This window comes from Loxodonta africana, chromosome 1, assembly GCF_030014295.1.
Source record: "Loxodonta africana isolate mLoxAfr1 chromosome 1, mLoxAfr1.hap2, whole genome shotgun sequence".
Lineage (NCBI taxonomy): Eukaryota > Metazoa > Chordata > Mammalia > Proboscidea > Elephantidae > Loxodonta > Loxodonta africana.
Window position 1 is genome coordinate 215,291,381 of NC_087342.1, and position 23,192 is coordinate 215,314,572.

The 23,192-nt window shown below is 39.1% G+C and overlaps 1 protein-coding gene and 1 long non-coding RNA gene across 2 annotated transcripts in view; one reads left to right on the forward strand and one right to left on the reverse strand.

Annotated features, from left to right (window-relative positions):
* Window positions 1-23,192, reverse strand: part of LOC135232510 (uncharacterized) — a 37,030-nt gene continuing 13,838 nt past the window's right edge. Inside the window, exon 2 of the long non-coding RNA XR_010323085.1 lies at window positions 1-23,192. This exon is cut by the window's right edge and continues 5,797 nt beyond it. This is a non-coding gene — a long non-coding RNA (uncharacterized LOC135232510).
* Window positions 837-23,192, forward strand: part of LOC100658721 (metabotropic glutamate receptor 1) — a 169,278-nt gene continuing 146,922 nt past the window's right edge. Inside the window, exons 1-2 of the mRNA XM_064291884.1 lie at window positions 837-1,063; window positions 19,911-20,146. Of these exons, the coding sequence (XP_064147954.1) occupies window positions 852-1,063; window positions 19,911-20,146 (448 nt within the window). The 5' untranslated portion in view covers window positions 837-851. The remainder of the gene's footprint in view (window positions 1,064-19,910; window positions 20,147-23,192) is intronic.

Genomic DNA, 23,192 nt, shown 5'->3' on the forward strand with positions numbered 1-23,192 from the left:
GGGTTAATTTACTTAGAAACTTTTTTTTTTTTTTTTCCTTTTGCAGTTTGCTCTTAAGCTTTGTTAGGTAGGACTGGAGTTGTGCTTTGTCCAGAACTAATTTTTCTCCATTACTGAGGCAGCACCCTTCTTAGTACTTTAATCAATGCCCCATGAAATATGAAGCTCTTCACTCTGGCTATTGGGAACAGTTACTATTCCTGACCCTATGTGACCCACAGGTACTATTTCTTCAAATTATCTTGAATGGTTACTTCCTCACCTTTAGGAAGTTTTCACACAGGCATGGGCTGACTAATACTCAACTGAATACTGGGGGAGAGACTCACTGTAGGCTCTCATACAGCTCTTTCTTCTCTAGTATTTTGCCCTATGGAGTCTGGCCCCTTTCACTTCCCCAGACTCCTAGCTCCATGTTCCTACCTCAGGGAATACACTGGGCTGTGCCTGTATTCTTACTGCCTCCCCACACCCTTTCGTGCCAGGACCTGGAAACTTTCTCTAGGAAGTAAGCTCAGGTAATTGTAGGGATCATCTCATTTGTTTTTTTGCTTCTCAGAGATCACTATCTTTAATTGTCTGATAAGAAATGTCTTAAAAGTCACCATTTTATATATTTTGTCAAGTTTATTAGCTCTTGTGATGGTTAATGTTAAGTGTCAGCTTAGCTAAGTGATGATTCTCAGTGGTTTGAAAGACATTGGACTGATTGCTCTTCCATAATGTAATATAATACAATCATTTCCGTGAAGAGATCTGATATAATCACCTCAATGATGAGATCTGCTATGAGCAACCAATCAGTTGAAAGGGAATTTTCCCTGAGGGTGTGGCTTGCCTCCAGTGTGTAAATGCATGTTCTAGCAAGGCTCACTCTGACTCTGGATCTCCTGCATCCGGCTCGTCATCACCTGACCTCTGGTACTTGGGATATGAGCCAGCAGTCTGCCTCATTGACCTTCAGATTTTGGGTTTGTCAACCCCTGCAAACATGTGAGTCAAGAGAAGCCTCCATCCTGATGTCTGACCCACGGATTTGGGACTTGCCAGCCTCCACAACTGTGTGAGCCATTTCCTTGAATTAAATCTCTCTGTATGTATAGTGTTGCTATGAATCAGAATCAACTTGACAGCAACGGGTTTGGTTTTTGGTTTTCTGTATATTTGTATATATACATTTCATTGGTTTTGCTCCTCTAGAAAATCCAGCCTAAGACAGTTGTTTAAGACAAGAGAATAAATCCGTCCCTGTTACTCCATCTTGGCTGGAAGCAGAAGCCCAACCTCTGAATTTAAATGAAAACAGGAACCAAAACCAAAACCAAACCAGTTGCTGTACAGTCAATTCCCACTCATGATGACTCCGTGTGGGTCAGAGTAGAATTTCTTCTTAGGATTTTTAATGGCTGTGACCTTTTGAAACTAGATTGCCAGACCTTTCTTCTGAAGCAACTCTGGGTAAATTTGAACCACCAACCTTTCAGTTAATAGCTAAGCACTTAACCATTTGTACCACCTTCATTGCTATATTCTCAGGATCCGAAGCAGTGGTTGGCACTCAGTAGGACATCAGAGCTAAACAGGATATTTCAAAGGGTAGCTCAAGAAGACAAATTAAAGTATTATGATGACATATGCAAAGACCAGGAGATAGAAAACCAAAAGGGAAAAACATGCTCAGCACTTCTCAAGCTGAAAGAACTGAAGAAAAAATTTAAGCCTCAAGTTACAATATTGAAGGATTCTATGGGAGGAGATTAAATGATGCATGAAGCATCAAAGAAAGATGGAAGGTCCTGAAGCCAACTCTTCAGACACAGATTGGACTGGACAATGGGTTGGAGAGGGATGCTGGTGAGGAGTGAGCTTCTTGGATGAGGTGGACACTTGAGACTATGTTGGCATCTCCTGCCTGCAGAGGAGATGAGAGGGTGCAGAGGGTTAGAAGCTGGCGAAATGGACACGAAAAAAGAGAGTGGAGGGAGAGAGAGGGCTGTCTCATTAGGGGGAGAGTAATTGGGAGTGTGATAAAAAAGCAAGGTATATATGGGTTTTTGTGTGAGAGAGTGACTTGATTTGTAAACTTTCACTTAAAGCACAATAAAAATTATATATGTAAAAAAAAGATGGAAGGAATACCCACAGTCACTATACCAAAAAGAATTGGTCGATGTTCAACCATTTCAGGAGGTAGCATATGATCAGGAACCGACGGTACTGAAGGGAAGAAGTCCAAGCTGCACTGAAGTCATTGGTGAAAACAAGGCTCCAGGAATTGACAGAATACCAATTGAGATATTTCAGCAAAGCGATGCAGTGCTGGAAGTGCTCATTCTTCTATGCCAAGAAATTTGGAAAACAGCTACCTGGCCAACCAACTGAAAGAGATTCATATTTATGCCTATTCCCAAGAAAGGTGGCCCATCCAAATGCAGAAATTATCAAACAATACCATTAATATCATACACAGGTAAAATTTTACTGAAGGTCATTTAAAAGTGCCTACAGCAGTACATTGACAGGGAGGTCCCAGAAATTCAGGCTGGATTCAGGATGTGGAACAAGGGATATCATTGCTGATGTCAGATGGATCCTGACTGAAAGCAGTAAATACCAGAAAGATGTTTATCTGTGTTTTATTGACTATGCAAAGGCATTTGACTGTGTGGATCATAACAAATTATGGATAACATTGTCAAGAACAGGAATTCCAGAACACTTAATTGTGCTCATGAGGAACCTATACATAGATCAAGAGACAGTCTTTGAAACAGAACAAGGGGATACCTCGTGGTTTAAATTCAGGAAAGGCATGCATCAGGGTCATATCCTTTAATCATACTTATTCAATCTGTATGCTGAGCAAATCGAGAATCTGGACTATATGAAGAACGGGGCATTAGGATTGGAGGAAGACTCATTAACAACCTGTGTTGTGCAGATGACACAAGCTTGCTTGCTGGAAATGAAGAGGACTTGAAGCATTTACTGATAAGATCAAAGAGTCCAGTTTTCAGTATGGACTACACCTCAACATAAAGAAAACAAATATCTTCACAATGGACCAATAAGCAATATCGTGATAAATGGAGAAAAGATTGAAGCTGTCAAGGATTTCATTTTACTTGGATCCACAATCAACAGCCATGGAAGCAGCAGTCAAGAAATCAAAAGACACATTGCATTGAGCAAATCTGCTGCAAAAGACATCTTCAACATTTTGAAAAGCAAAGATGTAACCTTGAAGACTAAGGTGCGCCTGACTCAAGCTATAGTGTTTTCAGTCTCCTCATATGCAAGTGAATGCTGGACAATGAATAAGGAAGACTGAAGAAGAATTGACATTTTTGAATTATGGTGTTGGAGAAGAATACTGCATATGCCATGGACTGCCAAGAGAACAAACAAATCTGTCTTGGAAGAGGTACAGCCAGAATACTCCTTAGAGGCAAGGGTGGTGAGGCTAAGTCTCACAGACCTTGGACATGTTATTACGAGGGTTCAGTCCCTGGATAAGGACATTATGCTTGTTAATAGAAGGGCAGCAAATATTGGAAGACCTTCAACGAGATGGATGTTGCAGCCCATGGCTGCAACAATGGGCTCAAGCACAACAACAATTTTGAGGATGGCACAGGACAGGGCAGTGTTTTATACTATTGCACATAGGGTTGCTATGAGTCGGAACAGACTTGAAGGCACCTAACAACAACAACAGGATGTCAGTATTTATCGAATGAAAGAATGCACAAGTTTTGAATCAGCTAATGTAGAAGGATTTTAGATTTGTTCTTCAGTGACTCAAATGACAATATTCTCATTGGATTATATGAAATGTAAAATACAATATACCATACAGATACATGGAATCTCTGAGTTCATTTTCTTTTATTATTAGAATGATTTACTAAGTTCCAGATACAATTCATCACTTTATCTTTAACTACAACTCAAAAATAAGAAGTCTAAAACATACATAAATGCACATGAATGATTCGAACGCATAAAGCTGCAATTATTGTTCTGAAATTTTAATAGGTGTGGGTAAAGGCTATAAATCTGTTGCTTTAAATTAATGTTTATTAGGCTAGGAGTGTGATTTTGGTCAGTTTTTTTTTTTTTTGGTCTTTAATTTTTTTATGCTTCTCAGCATGCAATTATCTCTTCTTGAGAAAAAAAAGTAAAGTAAGACAAATGTATAAACACTGAAACAATAGCTTTCAGGAAAGAATAGCTGTTAATTTCAGAAAAGTATAGCTTTAATTTTTATTACAGACATTTCAGAATTAAACAATAATCATTCAAATCACCTTTAGCTCACCTAACAGGTCACAAGTTCATCACTAATCCTGAATTTCAGACAGAATGTCATAGCATATTATAGATGGTGGTAGTCTGGTAAATTTTTTACAAGCAGCTCTTGAAAGCAAAAACATGAAACAAGAAACCATCAAAGCCCTGATTGGTAGTGTTTGCCCATGATAGTGTTGCAGCATGGTCAGTTTCAACTACCAACAGGAAATCACTGAATGAAAGCTGGGAAAAGATCCTAACAATGGGCTCTCCCCAGCTGGTATGAGCCACCTCCAGCACACTCCTGATTGTTGTATCCTCTCTAGTGAATTCTTGCATACAAACCACTCTATAGCATCTTTTATCCATTGATTTATTAATTACTTCAGCAAATATATAAGTAGCACCAAGTATAAGCCAAAAACCATTCTAAATTCTGGGATTATATAGGTAAACAAAGATAAAAATCTCTGACTATGTGAAGCTTCCATTTTACTGGAAGGAGAAAGAAAATATACAGTTGGTCCTCATTATTCATGGGCTCCATATTTGTGAATTCATATACTTGCTTCAATTTATTTTAAGCCCCAAAGCAATGCTTGTGACACTTTTTTAGTCATTGGTAGACATACCTATGTACAGAACAGTGAAAAATTTGAGCCACCCAATGCACGTATTCCCATCTGAGGTGAAAGAAGGCTGGTTTGCTTTCACTAGTTCAGTCAGTGTTCATGGCAACTTGATAGAACCATGGATGCAAAGAATCGATTGTAATTATATGGTATGTCAGATAGTGCTATAACTTAAGGAGACAAAGGAAACTGAAGAGAAATAGAAGAGACACAATTTTAAATAATTTTCATTTATTTAATTTTTTAAATAATGGAAGACCACAGTGAGAATGAAATTAGAAGACATCTACCTGGCCAACCTAGAAGAGATCCATATTTATTCCTATTGCTAAGAAAGATGATCCCACTGAATGAGGAAATTATCGAACAAGATCATTAATATCACACACAAGAAAATTTTGCTGAAGATCGTTCAAAAGCACCTGCAACAATACATCAACAGGGAGCTGTCAGAAATTCAAACCAGATTCAGAAGAGAATGTAGAAAAAGGGATATATATCATGGATGGTGTCAGATAGATCCTGGCTGAAAGCTGAGAATACCAGAAAGATGTTTACCTGTGTTTTGTTGACTATGCAAAGGCATTCAACCATGTGGATTGTAACAAATTAAGAATAACATTGCAAAGAACAGGAATTCCAGAACACTTAATTGTGCTCGTGAGGAACCTGTACATAGATCAAGAGGCAGTCATTTGAACAGAGCAATGGGATACTACGTGGTTTAAAGTCAGGAAAGGTGTGCATCAGGGTTGTATCCTTTCACCATACTTATTCAATCTGTATGCTGACAAAATAATCTGAGAAGCCCGACTTATATGATGAACAGGGCATCAGGATTGGAGGAAGACTCTTTAATAACATGCCTTAGGCAGCTGAAACAGCCTTGCTTGCTTAAAGTGAAGAGGGCTTAAAGCACTTATAGATAAAGATCAAAGACAACAGCTTTCAGTATGGATTATACCTCAACAAAAAGAAAACAAAAATCCTCACAAATGGACCAATAAACTACATCATGATAAATGGAGAACAGATTGAAGTTGTTAAGGAGTTCATTTTACTTGGGTCCACAATCAACACTCATGGAAGCAGCAGTCAAGAAATCAAAAGATGCATTGCATTGGGCAAATTTGCTGCAAATGACCTCTTTAAAGTGTTTAAAAGCAAAGATACCACTTTAAGGACAAAGGTGTACTGGACCCAAGCCATGATGTTTTCAATTGCCTCATATGCATGTGGAAGCTGGACAATGAATAAGGAAAAATGAGGAAGAATTGACACCTTTGAGTTGTGGTGTTGGTGAAGAATATTGAATATACCATGGACTGCCAAAAGAATTAACAAATCAGTCTTGAAAGAAGTACAGCCAGAATGCTCCTTAAAAGCAAGGATGGCAAGACTTCATCTCACGTACTTTGGAGATGTTATCAGGAGGGACCAGTCCCTGGAGAAGGACATTATACTTGGTAAAGTAGAGGATCAGCAAAAAAAAAAAGAAGACCCTAAACAAGATGGATTGACACAGTGGCTGCAACAATGGGCTCAAGCATAGCATGATGGTGAGGATGGTGCAGAACTAGGCTGTGTTTTGTTCTGTTGTACTTAGGGTTGCTATGAGTTGGAACTGACGCAGTGGCACCCAACAACAACAACAATTGGAAAGAAATATTAAATTATTTCTTTACATGTAATTATGAAGATCATTAACACTACCAAAGATATAGGTCAAAAGAACAAGTCAGACTTTTATAGTCATATTTTTAAATATTGAGACCAACTTGGTTTCATTTCCTGAAGAAACACTAAGAATTTGCTCTGTAATTCAAACATTCTTGATATAACTTCTCCCCTCATGTTATGGATTGAATTGTGTTCCCCCAAAATCTGTATTGTAAATGAAAGAGCCCTGTTGCCACAGTGGTTAAGAGATAAGGTGAGCTCTGGCTCCTAAGCAAAAGGCCGGCAGCTAGAATCCAATAGCTGCTCTTTGGAAACCTTATGGGGCAGTTCTACTCTGTTCTATAGGGTCGCTATAAGTTGGAATCAGCTGGATGGCAACAGGTTTTTTTTTTTTTTAATATACCTGTGAATGTAATCACCTTTGTGAATATGGTTTTCTTTGTTGTGCTAACGAGGCCATATCAGTGTAGAGTGTATTTTAAGCCAATCACTTTTTAAATATAAAAAGAGCAGATTAGGAACAGAAGAAAGTAAGCAAGAATGGGGGATAAATAGATGCCAGGTGAAGTTCTCCAACAAATACCAAGAAAAATACTAGAGAAACTAAGACAAGGGTTTTCTCCCAGAGCAGACAGAATGAGCCTTCTCCTAGAGCTGGCACTCTGCATTTGGACTTCTAGTCTCCTAACTGTGAGAAGATAAGTTTCTGTTCCTTTAAGCTGCACACTTGTAGTATTCCTGTTATAGCAGCACTAAGAAATTAAGAAGAATCAATACTGACCATAGCTGTTAATGATCACAACTAGTTCTTGGGTAAGGCAAACAAAGAAGCCCTGATTTGTAGCATTGGCTGTTTCCTTGAGGTAAATATACCCACGCAATGTCAGCCTACCAATGTGAAGTCACTGAACACAACATTTGGAAATGTTGCTAACAATCAGTTCTCATGAACTGATGCAAGCCACCACCTCCAGCACATTAGCCCTTACATAATTAAAAAAAAAAAAAAAGTCACTAAGCATTGTTTAATTCAGCTGACATTTTTTTTGTCAAGACTTGCTCAATGAGGGAACCATTGCATTGATTCTGACACAGCACTTAATCTAGGCAACTACAAAAAGAATGTCTTCCTGTCATTGCAACTGTACCATCAGAACATACCCCAATACAAGACTTAAACTGCTAACCACATTCATTGACAGTATAATCCTTCACAATTTTATACAATTCAGAGCTAGTTGTGTTTGTCAGCAAAGAAGCTGAAAATATAATTTAAATGAAAGCAGAGACAATTCCTCCTTTAAATGTTCTGCATGTTCAGATTGCACATATACCAAAAGAAATACACATGAGCAATTTCTGCACACTCAATTTACAATGAAAAACTGATTCTATCTTTCTGTTTTTAATGAATTGGTCTTCCATATCATTAGGCAGTTTCAGAAATTACAGAGCTATGGTATCATTAGAGTGATGCTTGAACATCTTTCTTTATCGCAGAGTCACTGAGCCTTTCCAAGCAAATATCTTTGTAGTCATTCACTGATGACCTCTGGTGGCACAATGGTTAAAGCGCTCAGCTGCTAACCAAAAGGTCTGCAGGAAAAAGATGTGGCAGTCCACTTCTGTAAAAATTTACAACTTTGAAAACCCTATGGGGCAAATCTGCTCTGTCCTATAGGGTTGCTGTGAGTTGAAATCGACTCAACAGCAATGGGTTTGGTTTTTTGGTTCAGTCATCGATTAATGTCTTGGCAGTTGTTTGTGTTTTAGCCTTAGCAACCCAAAGTGCTACTTCATATAGATCCATGAAACACTAATGTTCATATGTAAAATATTGAACACCTGTTTTTCAACTAAATGCTTTTTCTTTCAAAAGTTATTTTGGGCCCCAAATAGCCAAGGTGATTTTGAAGAAGAACAATGTAGGAAGCCTCACACTTCCTGTTTCAAAACATACTGTACAGCTACACTGGAATTAAAGGCTAAGGACCATAGTCTTCAGGGACATCTAGGTCAATTGGCATAATATAGTTCATAGAGATAATTTCTGTATTCTACTGTAGTGAGTAGCATCTAGGGTCTTAGGAAACTATGGAACCTATGTGAGCAAACATCTAGGGTACAGCTATTGGTCTCTTCTCATCTGGAGCAAAGGACAGTAAAGAAAATGAAAGACTCAAGGAAGCAATTAGTCCAAAGGACTAATGGTTCACATGAACCACGGCTTCCACTAAACTGAAACCAGAGGAAATAGGTGGTGCCTGGCTACCACTGCTGACCACTCTGACCAGGAATGCAATAGAAGTTCCTGGTTAGAATAGGAGAAAAATGTAGAACAAAATCCAAATTTATAAAAAAGACCAGACTTACTGGCCGAATAGAGATCGGAAGAACAACCGAGGCTATAGCCCTAGACACCCTTCTAACGTGGGACTAAAACCACTCCTGGAGATCACCTTTCAAACCAAACAATAGACAGGCCTATAAAATAAACAATAACACCCCTGAACAAGATGCCCCTTAGAACAATCAACTGTATGAGACCAAAGGGACAACAGTTACTACAAAGCATAAATAAGAAGTTTGGGGGACAGTGAGACTGAGTTAATGGTAGTGAAACGACTGGAACAGAAATAATGAGAATGTTGACGCAATGTGAAGAATGTAACCACTGTCACTGAACATTATGGTAGAAATTGTTGAATAGGGGTGTTTTGCTGTGTATATTTTCACCATAAATGCAGTAATATATAATTTAAAAAAAGTTATTTTCATTCTGAATTTAATCCCTTATGGTTTGTGTGTAAATGATACATAAGCTTTGATAATTTTACTAATTCATTAGCTAAAACACCTCTGCAAATTATACAGTATGGTTTTAGCACTTCACCATCAGTTAGGGATAAATTCAACATATGAGTGATCATAATTTTAAGTAGAATTCATAGGACTTTCTTTTGCCCTCGTTTCTTTGGAATCATTTCCATTGTACATATTTGATAACTACTATCGGCACATTCAAAAAATTGCATCTTGTCAAAATTAGTTCAGTAAAAATGCTATTAGGGTTAAAATAAATAATAGAAATTTTATTTTCCTAATTTAGAAAGTAATCTTAATAAATTATAAAATAGGCTTGATCAAAACTTAAAGAGATTGTAAACACAAATTTATAAAGATAAGTGCTCATATATTCTCAGATATTTACATACTTTTGTGTCACAGTTGACAAAAACCAAGGAAAAAAAAAAAAACAACCCTTGCTGTCAAGTCTATTTTGACTCATAGTGACCCTAACATTCCTTAAAATGTTGTATATTACAACACGTTTCTACTGCATATGGACTGCATGTAGCTTGAGGCACAGGCAGCTCACCATGTGAATCTGAAAACACGCAAACTAGTTTATACATCCTGTTCAGTGAGATGATCCATCGTGCGCGTAGTTGTAGCAATGTCAAACTGCTACAAATGCTTTTAAATGCTTACATTTGATATTAAAATTAAGTTTGGTGGGCTAGTAACAAACAGTTCATGAACGGGTACCAATCATTGGGCCATATTATGGTAGCACTTTTCCACAGAGGTCTTTCTTATATGTAGAGATAGCTCAGAACACTGGCTGGATCATGATGAGATCGATGATCAAAACTGCTAATATATACTGAGACTGCATCATGTGCTAGATATTGTTCTAAGCAGTTTATCTCATTTAATTCTCACACAGCCCTGTGAAGTTGGTGCCATTTCCATTCTTGCTTTATAGATAAAGAAAGAGACTTAGAGAGGTTAAGTAACAATTGAATTCATATTTTGTACTGTCTCTCAGGATTAGTTGAGTGATAGACAAAACGGGGTGCTACCTTGGTAGTCTACCACCTGTAAGTTTGTTGTACCATGGTGGCTTGTGTGTTGCTATAATGCTAGAAGTTCTGCCACTGGAATTTAAAATGCCAGCAGTGTCATCTCATGTAGGCAGGTTTCAGTGGAGCTTCCACATTAAGACAAACTAGGAAGAAAGGCCTGGTGATCTACTTCCCAGAGTGAGCCAATGAAAACCCAATGGATCACAACAGAATATTGTCCTAAATAGTGCCGGAAGATGAGTCCCCTAGGTTGGAAGGCACTCAAAATACACAATGGCTGCAACAATGAACTCAAGCATTCCAACAATAGTGAAGATGGCACAGGAGTAGGCAAAGCTTTGTTCTGTTGTACATGGGGTTGCCCTGAGTTGAAGCTGACTCAATGACAACTAACAATAACCTTGGTAGTGGGATATTGAAGAGAATAAAAGACCTGCTTGTCCACAAGTAATTTCTCTCATTGACATACCTTTCTTTCATACCAGCCTTGAAATTGTCATGGATACATGAATTGTTGTCTCCACATTTGCAAGGTCGTGCAGCCATTACCAGTAGACACCTTTGCCTACATTTCTGCTAGGAGAAGAGGACAGTAATGTATCTCCAGGTGGCAGATGATGCCAGGCTCAGGGTGGCAGAGGTGGGTTTTGGGAAAAAGGAGTAAATGGGAAAATAAGGGTGGCTGATCTGACCTTGGTCTTCTTTACATGGTGGTTCAACATTTTGACAATTCCCCTGACCCTTCTTTGCCTTTTGACTCCTCCCCATTCCCTCTTCCACCTCGGTAAGTTTCCTACTGAACTGCCACTCGGCTAGAAGTGAGGCTTAAGTTTGAATTCTAATTCTAGCAATGCAGAACAATAAAAGGTGAAGGTCTGTCCTCCTCCTCTCTCCTGGTTCTCAGTGGGCTGGATGACCTACGTTCTGTTCTGTACGTTTAAATAAAAACCTGTATTTTGTGTTAGTTCTACATTCATGGTGGATTAGCAGCAACTTAATTTTAATATCAAATAGAAAGTAATTGTGGCCACTACCCTGATTCCTGGTTCATCAACACTTCCACTCTATCTTCATATTACAGTGTAATTACCCTGTATGTGTACATGTGTTTCCACAGTTTTTGTCTGACAATTCTAGAATCAGTATATGGAGTCTTTGGGTGACACCAATGGTTAATATACACCAAAGGACCTTCACAAAATACCTACATTCTGAGTAGTTTCTAAAATGATCTTTCTAAAATAAATCTCTCCATGCCATGCCCTTGTTTAAAATCTGAGTAACCTGTTGTTAACTGCTGTTGAGTTGATTCTGACTCATGGTGACCCCATGTGTGCAGAGAACAGTTCCATAAGGTTTTCAAGGCTGTGACCTTTGGGAAGCAGATCGCCAGGCCCGTCTTCCAAGGCACCTCTGGGTGAGTTTGAACCACCAACCTTTCAGTTAGCTGAGCGCCTAACTGGTTGTACCATCCGGGACTTCTCAGTGACTTTTCACCGAAGTACAAATAAAGCCCAAACCCCTTAAGGAGGATGTTAAGGCTCTCCTAGATCTTGTGCCTGTTTATCTTATCCCTCCTCACTACGTGCACTCTAAGGAAGACAAATGCTTTGCTGTTGCTTGAATGCTTTGTCCTCTCTTTAGCTGTCTCTGTCTCCCGTCTCCCTCTTTACCTGTGTAACTTCAACTCATCTTTTAAGACTCATACTTCACTTCCTCAGGGAAGTCCCACTTGACACAGCCGTTGCCCCCTTTCTCTGTGCTTCCATGGCCTTTCTTTCCTTTTCAGTTCATGTACCTCTATGTTGCTGTTGTGTTCAGTGGCCAGCCTTCCCTACCACTGAAAGTACCTTGATGCAGAGGGCTTGCCAGTACTTGTTAGCATTGCCCGCCCAGAAGTAAGCAAAATGCCTGACACATACAAGATGCTTGGTCAGTCCATGCTGAATGAACAAAACCAGTTTGAATTATTATTCAAAAAGCTGTCATTAATTTCATGAAATTTCCTTCAACTGACAGTGCCTGATTTAAATTAAATTATGCTGCATTTCTTCAGTCTTTTTGAATGTGATTAATATTGTAGAATTTTGTGTTCATTTATGTGTGTTTTTGAAGATATTGCTTTTATTGTGCTTTCCTTATTTCCCCAATTATATGGTAAGCTCTGAAATATTTTTGAATAATTATAATTTTATTATCAGGTACACACAATTACTTGAGCTCATAACACACACAAAAAAAACCTGCTTTACTACCTAGATTGTAATTATTTTAATTGACTGTAAATAGGCTTTTCTAAAATGTTTTTGAGTAGTTATTGAAGGTAATACTATAGCATTTCTGTTTTTTATTACTAATTTGCTTATTGAATTATTTTAATTGATATATTGCAAATATAATGTTTGTGCAGCTCCTGTGAAATTATAATTGGCAGAATTAGAAATTATATTTTCCTGCTGTTAATAGAGGAATTTATTAGGTAGAAGAAACCTTGTAACTATTCAAGTTTAGAATTACCCAGGGAATAAGCCAATGATTTTGTGGCAAGAGAAGAACAGCCTTGTGAAGGACTTTCTGTATTAAAATATTCAGGTGAGACAGGTAATAAGGATTCTATATATTAGTGAGGAATACTTAAGACATGTAACTTTCTGTTAAACGTTCACCCTGTTCCTCCACAATACACAGTTTCCTTTCCAGACCCCAGATAGGAAAAGGAAGTCATTAACTGGGGAACAGATGGTGCAGCAGAAGTTGCTAGAAGCAGCAAATGTGCCTCATAGGGACTTGAAGGATTGCCCTAGGCCCAGTCACCTCCCAGGACAGCAGAATTCACTCCACACACTAGAGTGGGTGAACAGATACTTGCAGGTTATCTCTGGTCAAGCTAACTCAGTCCACATCACCACCATCACCAACTACAACAAAAGAAAAAAAACTGGATCATCAAATATTTCTAAGAACAGATGCTGGCTCTCTGTTTCAAAGTGTACTTCATACAGTACCCACCAAAACAATATCCTCATACAAAATCTCAATGCAACTAAACAGTGAAAGTCCTTTTGTAATGTGACCCTAGCCTAGTCCTTAAACTAGCCCAAGCCAGATTTGGCCTGCCCCACATGTGTAGAAAGGCCAGCTGCAACTGTTAATTAACCTCAACAGAGGACGCAGCAACAGGTAAAAACAAATCAAAAGGAAAATCATCACCGGGACCCTATTCTGAAGTGAGAGGCCTGACAAGAACTATGTCACCTCCTGTTTCCTAGCCCCGTTCTAGAATTTTCCCACCCTAGTATGCCTGAACGGCTGCCATCTTGCTTCCCAAATCACATATAAACCCTGCTTTCCCATAGCTTGGGGAGTCGGATCTGAGGAACTTTCTCCCAGCTCCTTGCTTTGCGCATTGCAATAAATTATTTCCTCTTTCTCAAAGACCGGTGTCCAGATTATTGGTGGGTCTGAGAGCACCAGACAAGGACCCACATTTCTGGGTTCGGTAACACTTTAGAATTATCTGTAAAGGAATTTCACAAGTGGTACATAGATGAAACAATTTAAAAAGATAAAAGTCAAGAGTTGCTTTATAGATGTTTTTCGGTGACTATTTGTTAGCATTTCCTAATTTCTTAACTATTAAAGATTTAAAAGCTCATAAAAAAAAAAATTGGCAATTACCACTCAAAAATATTCACCAAGTAATTTTTTTTAATCTTAGTCGAGAGTCACTGAGTGGTGAAAGCCTTAACATGATCAGCTGCTAACTAAAAGATTGACAGTCTGTGTCCACCCAGAGGCCTGGTGATCTAATACTGAAAAATCAGTGACTATGCTGTAAAGGCCAGTTCTACTCTGACACACATGGGGCTGCGAAAAGTCAGAGCCAACTCAACAACAACTGGTTAATCTTAGTTGAATACTTTTTCTATCATGTTTGGTTCTGCTTGATTTTATGATCTCTTGAATTTAATGGCAACTCTAACTTCTGGAAGGGAAATCATCCACAGTGTAAGTGAAGGCTTTGTTCAGTGAAGGCTTTGTTGAAGGCACTAAACAATGTGACTTCAACTTGATGTATATTCATAGTCAGAGGTTTGCTCCTACGATATGCCCCTTCTATGGTGGTGGGCACCAGGCAGGACGTCACACATTTCTCTGCTTCTAGCACTGACACATGATATTTACTTTTACAAAGTTTCTTAAGCATTCAGCTGCTAACCAAAAGGTTGGCAGTTTAAATCCACCAGCTGTTCCTTGAAAATCCTACGGGACAGTTCTACTCTGTCCTATAGGGTCGCTATAAGTTGGGATCAGCTCAACAACAACGGGGTTGGTTGGTTGGTTGGTTTAGTTTCCTAGGGCTGCCATAACAAAATACCACAAATGAGGTGGCTTTCAAAATCAGGAATTTATTGTCTCACAGTTCTGGAGGCTAGAAGTTTGAATTCAGGGCATTAGCAGGGCAATACTCTATCTTCTCTAGGGGAAGATCCTTCTTTGTCTCTTTAAATTGCTCATAGGCCTGGGTGTTTCTTGGGTTATAGATGGATCCTTACATGGTATCTTATCCCTGTATGTGACCCATCCTACTCTGGTATGACCTCATTCAACGTAACTGATACCTGATAATGAAAGAAAAATCCTATTTCCAAACAAGGTCATGTTCATTGATACAGGGATTAAGGCTTCAGCAGCATATCTTTCTGGGAGACACAATTCAATTCATAACACAAAAATGAATATGATTCAATGAAAGAAATGCAAATATACATTACAGAAGATGTGTGTCATACACTTTTTAAAAAAAATTGTTAAGTTTCTTGTACAGACTACAAAAAAATCTCATATAATATTAAAATAGGGAGAAAAACAAGCCTGAAGTTGATGTAAAAAAAAAAAAAATTCTATTCTTTAAGTTATAAGCCATTTTGACTTTAAATATTTACTCATAATCAGAATTTCCCAAAAATCTAACTGGTCAGGTTTTTACCCTTCTTTTTAGCATGTCATAAACTGTAGCTCAGTGCTTAAAAATTGCTGTGGATATAGTTAAGATATAAATATAAATAAATATAAATGTAAATAATTAAACTGCTTCGAGCTATCCTAAGTAGCCAAGAGTATAGAAAGATGAATAAGTCAGTTATTTTTCTTTAATCCATTTGACTGGCCATCATATTCAATTATGGCGAGCAGAGAAGGACTCGTCAGGGCAATGCTCACGTCATTTACCATAAGGGAGCAGAGCTGAATGACCTTATGGAGTGGTAAGGCTGATCGCACTTTGAGGACTTCTGTAGTCCTTAGGCTAACATTTTCTAGGCTGGGTTTATGCCACGCCTCTCTCAGTGCACCAGTCATACTGACTTTCTCTAATACCTTGAATGTTAGATCATCCAGCAGGATCTTTCTGTACCAACCCCTTTTCTTCTCTTCACCTGGCTGATGTCCAGTTATCCTATGATTCAACTCAGACATCACTTTCTTAGGAAAGCCATCCCTGACCAACCCTTATTCCATCCCTGTGCATAAATACACACAAGGCTAAGTTAAGCCCCAACCCCTCCTCGCCCCCCATAGTACTGATCACTTCTTCTTTACCTTCATCACATTTGTAAGTCTTGTTTAGTGTGGGTTTTCTCCGCAAGCCTGTAACATCATGGATACCGGTGTTGAGTCCTGAGCATAGCAGGATATCTCACATACAGTGGGCAGTCAGTGAATGCTTGTGGAAGGAAGGATGTAAGGAAGGAAAAGAGGGAGGGAGAGAGAGCGGAAAAGAGGGAGAGAGGAAGGAAAGTCTTCTGTACAAGGAGGTGGCATCTTCTAGAGAATTTAGAAGGTGTGTAGACATTCCTCTGATCTGACTGGTTAGACTCCACCATACCTCAAGGCCCTTTTAGCTCTGGGTCATGTTAAGTGATCTATTCTTTCTGCAGACATTGGCTTGTTAAAAATGCAGCTTGTGTGCAGTTCATTGGAAAGATTCTGGAGAGAAATTGTACCAATTAACTCAGCTAAGGGTAGAACACATTTATCCCAATTGATTTCAGGTAATAATGGGTAAGCTCTGGTCAGTCACGTGTATTTGGCTGAGCTCCCTATTCTGTGAGAAGCAAGTGATAAAAACCCTTCTCTGGCAGAGCCTGCATGGAGATGTTCCAAAAACCATAGGACATAACTCTCCCAACCGCTTTTGGGAAGGGATCACAACCACTCACACAAATCTTGGCCTGGCCCATGTATAGGAATCTATAACACTCATGACAGATGTGAAGTATTCTGGGTGACCAACTTTTAAAAACTCTAACTCACAGAATAAAATGTCAGTGAACTCCTATTTAGTGAGCAGGATTCTTTTTAAAAATTGTTTTATATGTGGCGGCCGTGAGATTATTTTCCTTTAATGCTGTTATTTTGAAATATCATTGCGGGGAAACACATTGAGTTGCTTCTAAGGGAGACATGTTTGAACAATGTCTCAGGAAACAACTGTGGTTGGCATGTTTCTGAGTAAAATCAATTTTCTACTCCATATATTGCAGCTCATATACTCATCTTGACTGCAGCACTTTTATTGTGAAGACCCTGAGTGCCTGGGTTTTATTTCTTTCTGGTCTGGGCAGTGACCAATAGGCATTGTTTTTTACAGTAAAGAGCACTGGGCTTGGGAGCCAGACTGCTGGATCCACATTCTGGGCCCACCAGGACCTCAGCTAGTTGTTGAATATCTCCCATCTCAGTTTCCTCATTTGTAAGATTGAAATAAAAATAGTACTGTTATGAGGTTTAAATAGAAAACACATAGTAAACCCTCAGTAAATGATAGCTATTCTGATTAAATTACTGATTTATATTCATTCTTTCCACAAATATTTATTGAGTACTTGTGTTGCTTTTACTGTTAGGTGCCGTCAAGTTGGTTCTGACTCATAACAACCTTTTGTATGACAGAACGAAACATTGCCCTGTTCTGCACCATCCTTAAACTGTTGCTATGTCTAAGCCAATTGTTGAAGCCACTGTGTCAGTCCATCTCATCAAGGGTCTTTCTCTTTTTTACTGATCCTCTACTTTACCAAGCATGATGTCCTTTTCCAGGGACTGGTCCCTCCTGATAACATGTCCAAAGTATGAGAGATGAAGTCTTCTCATCCTTGTTTCTACGGAGCATTTTGGCTGTACTTCTTCTAAGACAGATTTGTTCACTCTTCTGGCAGCCCATCGTATCTTCTGTATTCTTTGCCAACACCATAATTCAAAGGCATCAATTCTTCTTCCATCTTCCTTATTCATTTTCCAGCTTTCACATGCATATGAGGTGATTGAAAACGCCATAACTTGGGTCAGGTGCACCTTTGTGTTCAAAGTGACATCTTTGCCTTTTAACACTTTAAGGAGGTCTTTTGCAGCAGATTTGCCCAATGCAATGCATCTTTTGATTTCTTGGCTGCTGCTTGGATGGCTGTTGATTGTGCATCCAATAAAATGAAGTCCTTGACTACATCAGTGTTTTCTCCATTTATCATGATGTTGCTTATTAGTCCAGTTGTGAGGATTTTTGTTTTCTTTACATTGTTTCCTATGTTCAGGTGTAATCTGTACTGAAGGCTGTGGTCTTTGATCTTCATCAGTAAGTGCTTCAAGTCCCCTTCACTTTCAGCAAGCAAGGTTGTGTCACCTGCATAATGCAAGTTGTTAATGAGTCTTTCTCCAATCCTGATGCCCTGTTCTTCTTCACATAGGCCAGCTTCTTGGATTATTTGCTCAGTATACAGATTGAATACATATAGTGAAAGAATACACCCCTGACGCATACCTTTCCTGACTTTAAACGATGCAGTATCCCCTTGTTCTGTTCGAATGACTGCCTCTTGATCCATGTACAGGTCCCTCATGAGCACAATGAAATGTTCGGGAATTTCCATTCTTCGCAATGTTATTCATAATTTGTTATGATCTGCACAGTCAAATGCCTTTGCATACTCAATAAAACACAAGTAAACATCTTTCTTGTATTCTCTACTTTCAGCCAGGATCCATCTGACATCAGCAATCACATCCCTCATTCTACATCCTCTGCTGAATCTGGCTTGAATTTCTGGCGGTTCCCTGTTGATGCACTGCTGTAGCTGCTTTTGAATGAAGACAGAGTACTACCAACAATATACTAGTCAAACTCTTTATTTCATTGCCATGATAAATGATTTAATTCTGAAATTAATAATTCTTCCTGAACTTAAACAACCTAAAACTATTTTACTGACAATGATGTTTTCTTTGGTCAAGTGCATCCCTGAGTTCTCCTTGCCTAATACCAATTGCAGTTGCTAGCTCCCATTGTGTTTCCAATCTGTCTGTGTAAAAAGGAGGAAAAAGGACAACACTGTTTGACTAGTTTCACTTATACACATCATCTCAGCAGTTCAGCGGTCTATCCAACTACTGAGATGGGTGTAGCAGATGCAGTGGTGGACCCCACCCCCGAGATCTCCCCTCAGATAACACTCATTCCTCCCAGCTGTCTGGATTGTTGGCATTTGTCAGCTTTCAGCAGGGTCTGTCACTAGGAGTTCTTTCAGTCCAAGGGAGCTTGCCTCTTTTGAGGTTATACCTCAAAAAAGCTGTCCCCGGGATAGCTCACGTTCAATGACTGGCTGAAGGGAGGATACAAGACCTGACTCCTGTCTCAAATTTGGGAGAACTCTGAAGGACCATCCCAGCTCCAGAGCTTTTCTTAGGATGAGTTGAAGCCTCTGTTGCAACTGCAGCACATTTTGGTTTCTCCATCTATCCAATCCGTGTCTCACCCTCCTCCCTCACAGGAGTCGTTCCCAAGAGATCTCCCCAATAAACTACTTGCACGCATATCATCCATCTCAAAGTCTATTTTCCAGGGAATCATCCGAAGACAGGGGCCTTTGGCAACATTTTTGGATATTAAATAAGTAGTAGGCGTAGTGCTTAAGTGCTTTGGAAGCAAGTAGGCATCCACTCACTAGTTTTATGCCCAGGACAAATTAATTAACCTCCCTGTTCCTAGGTATGTGTAAAAAGGAAATTATATTAGTATGCCTCATAAGGTTAGTGTAAGGATTAAATAAGACAATGAATGCAAAGTGTTTAGCAGAGAATCTGATGACTAGTAAGTGCTCAATAAATGTTAGTTGTAATTGCTACTGTCAGCATCATCATCATCTTCATCATCACTTTCATTATTGTGAAAATTAAATAAACAGGAAAACAAACATAAAATAAAACCCAGGGCATTTTGGTTTCACAACTTTCTACTCTATCAAAAATCTCGATGGATAGTAATACCGGCTTAACGTAGACTTTAGGCTGTATTGAACTGCTTCGTTCATACATAATTGTGAGCTCTATTTGTGAGACGTTTGTCTTTCTCTCTTCCTACCCCGATCCCTGCATTTTTTAGTGATGGATGGGCAGACAGAGATGAAGTCATTGAAGGTTATGAGGTGGAAGCCAACGGGGGAATCACCATAAAGCTGCAGTCTCCAGAGGTCAGGTCATTTGATGATTATTTCCTGAAACTGAGGCTGGACACTAATACAAGGAATCCATGGTTCCCTGAATTCTGGCAACATCGGTTCCAGTGCCGCCTACCAGGACACCTTCTGGAAAATCCCAACTTTAAAAGAATCTGTACAGGTAACTTGTGTTCACAAAATAATAGCTCAGAAATTTGGTTGTCTCCTCCAGTCCCTCTCCAGCTTGTTGAATGGGAGTGGATGGTGTCAGGGCTGGAGACCCAGAGACACTAGATCGTCATCTTGATTTATAAAATAGCTACATGAAGGTGAAAGTATGTTTTGCCCCGGGGGTTCATGTTCATATATTCTAGAAAGAATGTTTTGATCCATGGGGGAGTAAGTGATAAGAAGAGATTATAGAATTCAGGTATGTATTATTCTAGTCAGAGGGAAGCGGTTTTATTGCAAGCATGCTTAGGAGATGTTAACCAAAGTGCTGCAGCAGTGATGGTTGATTCCTTTTTCTTCTCTGTGACTTGCTTCCACATGGAACACCCTCAGCCACACCATCAGTATGGATGTATGTGAGCATAGGTGGTAAGAAACTTTGTATCCTCATCTGTAAACCCAAATTAAGGTTTCCATTTGGACAGACACTTCCCATGCGCAGCTCTCTGTAGCCATGTCAGGAAAGGGTAGCACTTCCTTCCAGGTACTTCAGTGGTCTGGTGAACCCCCACAGGATACCCTATTCATTTTCCCAGTAACGAGCATAAAACAGGCTTCTTAACACTGTAACTTTTAGAAATTTTTTTAGTGCATAGAGACTTCAATATTGTCTATGCTGCAAAGATAGACCATTGACTCACCAGGACTCCTTTTGGCCTATCATAGTACCGTTCAAAGCAAGTTTTCCATATCGGGTTGAAAACGTAACATTGAAGGCTCTACCCAGGATCTAATTAGTATTGTACAGCAGTGGTGTGACACCTATTTCCTATAATGAGGTTAAACAGGCATTCTCTATGAAGGTCTAGAACACATCCATTTCCATAGCATCCATGTATCAAACACTGTATGCAGCAAAGGAAGGAACACAGAAGGATTTAAGTCGTGACTGCTGACCTAGTGGGACTCGTGGTCTCTTTGGAAAAACCAAAACCTATCACACATGGAAACCCTGGTGGGTTAGTGGGTAAGTGTTACAGCTGCTAACCAAAAAGTCAGCAGTTCAAATCCACCAGGCACTCCTTGGAAACCATATGGGGCAGTTCTACTCTGTACTGTATGGGCACTATGAGTTGGAATTGACTCATATGAAATAGACAGATAACACCAGAGGGCAATGAGCTGTTACAAGATAGCGTAAGAATATGACTAATTACCTAAAAATATTTCTAGTTTCAATTACATTTAAATTTTGGTTTTAGAAAATGCCTTAAGATATTAATAATTAAATATAGTAATATATATCTTACTTGGTAAAGTTCAGTGGAGATCAGTGGGAAATTGATGTAGACCTATTTTCAATCAGGATTTTTAGCACTTTCTCAGTGTGGCTTTCAAGGAGGCTGAGAAATCTAACCTAGCTAAGAGCCAGGAGGAAAAGTGCTAACAGCTAACATGTCTCTGCCACATATATATCTCTACTGAGTGCTCTTGTCTCCAAATTAGTAGAATGCCAGTGAACCAATACACCGTCTAGTACATTCTCCTTATTTGCATAATAAATATGTTGAAGGCTGATGTGAGTTAACTGTTTCCTTAGTTTCGCACAGCTAATGGCAGCAACATTATTAGAACCATATCTCCTAAATACCACAACATCTAATGACTTTTGGACTTAAATTTGGTTAATATGTTGTTATTTATCGTTCTCCAATTATGTCTTAAGGAACACTGTTTTCTTTCTTAAACTATAAGAACTTTGAATACAGAAAGCCCTTGCATCTGTCTCAGCACCCTGAAAAAAACTGATCATAGGGAACCCAGTCAATTCTCATTAGCTGATTAATCAATTTATTTATATCACCTTTTAGTGTTGGAGATTTAACTTTTTTTTTTTAAAGAGGAACTAAAAGCTATTATTTTTAATGCTTAATAGTATGTTATTTTTTAAATAGGCACATGGTGCCTTGAGTTAGAATTGACTTGATGGCAACTCTTTTGTTGTTGTTTATTATAGTTAAAATGGAATTATAGTTTCTTCATTCAACATTCAACAATATTTGTGGAGTGCCTACTATGTGTAAAGCTTTGTTCTTGAGAGTGGAAATAAAACACAAAGCAAAAGAAGAAAAAAACTATGGTCTCAATGACCTTATAGTTCAGTTCAGGGAAACAGACAGTAAACAGACAAACAGAATAAGAGAAATGTATGAATCGACTTGATGGCACTGGGTTTTTTTTGGATTCTCAGATAAATGGTCAGAAGTGCTATGGAGAAAGAAAAGTAAGGAATGGGGGTAGGGAGTGATGGGACAGAGGGTTTGCAGTTTTGAAAAAGATAGCCAGAGAAAGTTATCACTAAGAAGATGACATATGATTAATGATTCAAAGGCTATAAGAGAATGAGCCATGCAAACAATATGGAAGGGCTTTCCAAGCAGTTATGTTATATTGTTGTTAGGTGCCATTGAGTTTGTTCTGACTCATAGCAACTCCATGCACAACAGAACGAAACACTGCCCGTCCTGCACCATCCTCCCAATCATTGTTACACTTGAGCCCATTGTGGCAGCCACTGTGTCAGTCCATCTCCTAGAGTGTTTTCCTCTTTTTCACTGACCCTCTCCTCTACCAAGCTTGATGTCCTTCTCCAAGGAGAGGGAACAGCAAATGGAAAGAAACGTGGACATGCCTGGCTTCGTGGAAGAACAGTAAGGAGGCCAGGGTAGCAGGATCCAGTGAATACGTAGAAGTATGTAGCATGTAGTATGAAGGAGACAGGTCAAAGAAGCACACAGGGAACCAGATCATGCAGGATATTAACAGGCCATTGCAAGAACTTTTGCTTTTGTTCTAAGTGGAATGGGAAGCCAGTCCGAAGTTCAAGCAGTACAGAAACATGATCAGCCTTATTTTTTTTTTTAGCAGAATCACTTTTGCTGCAGTGTTTAAGCATTGGCAGAAGGGGGAAAGGGCAGAAGTAAGGAGACCAGTGAGGGTACCGCTACCATAATGCAGGTGAGACAGTGTGGTGGTTTGGGCCATGGTGGTGGCAA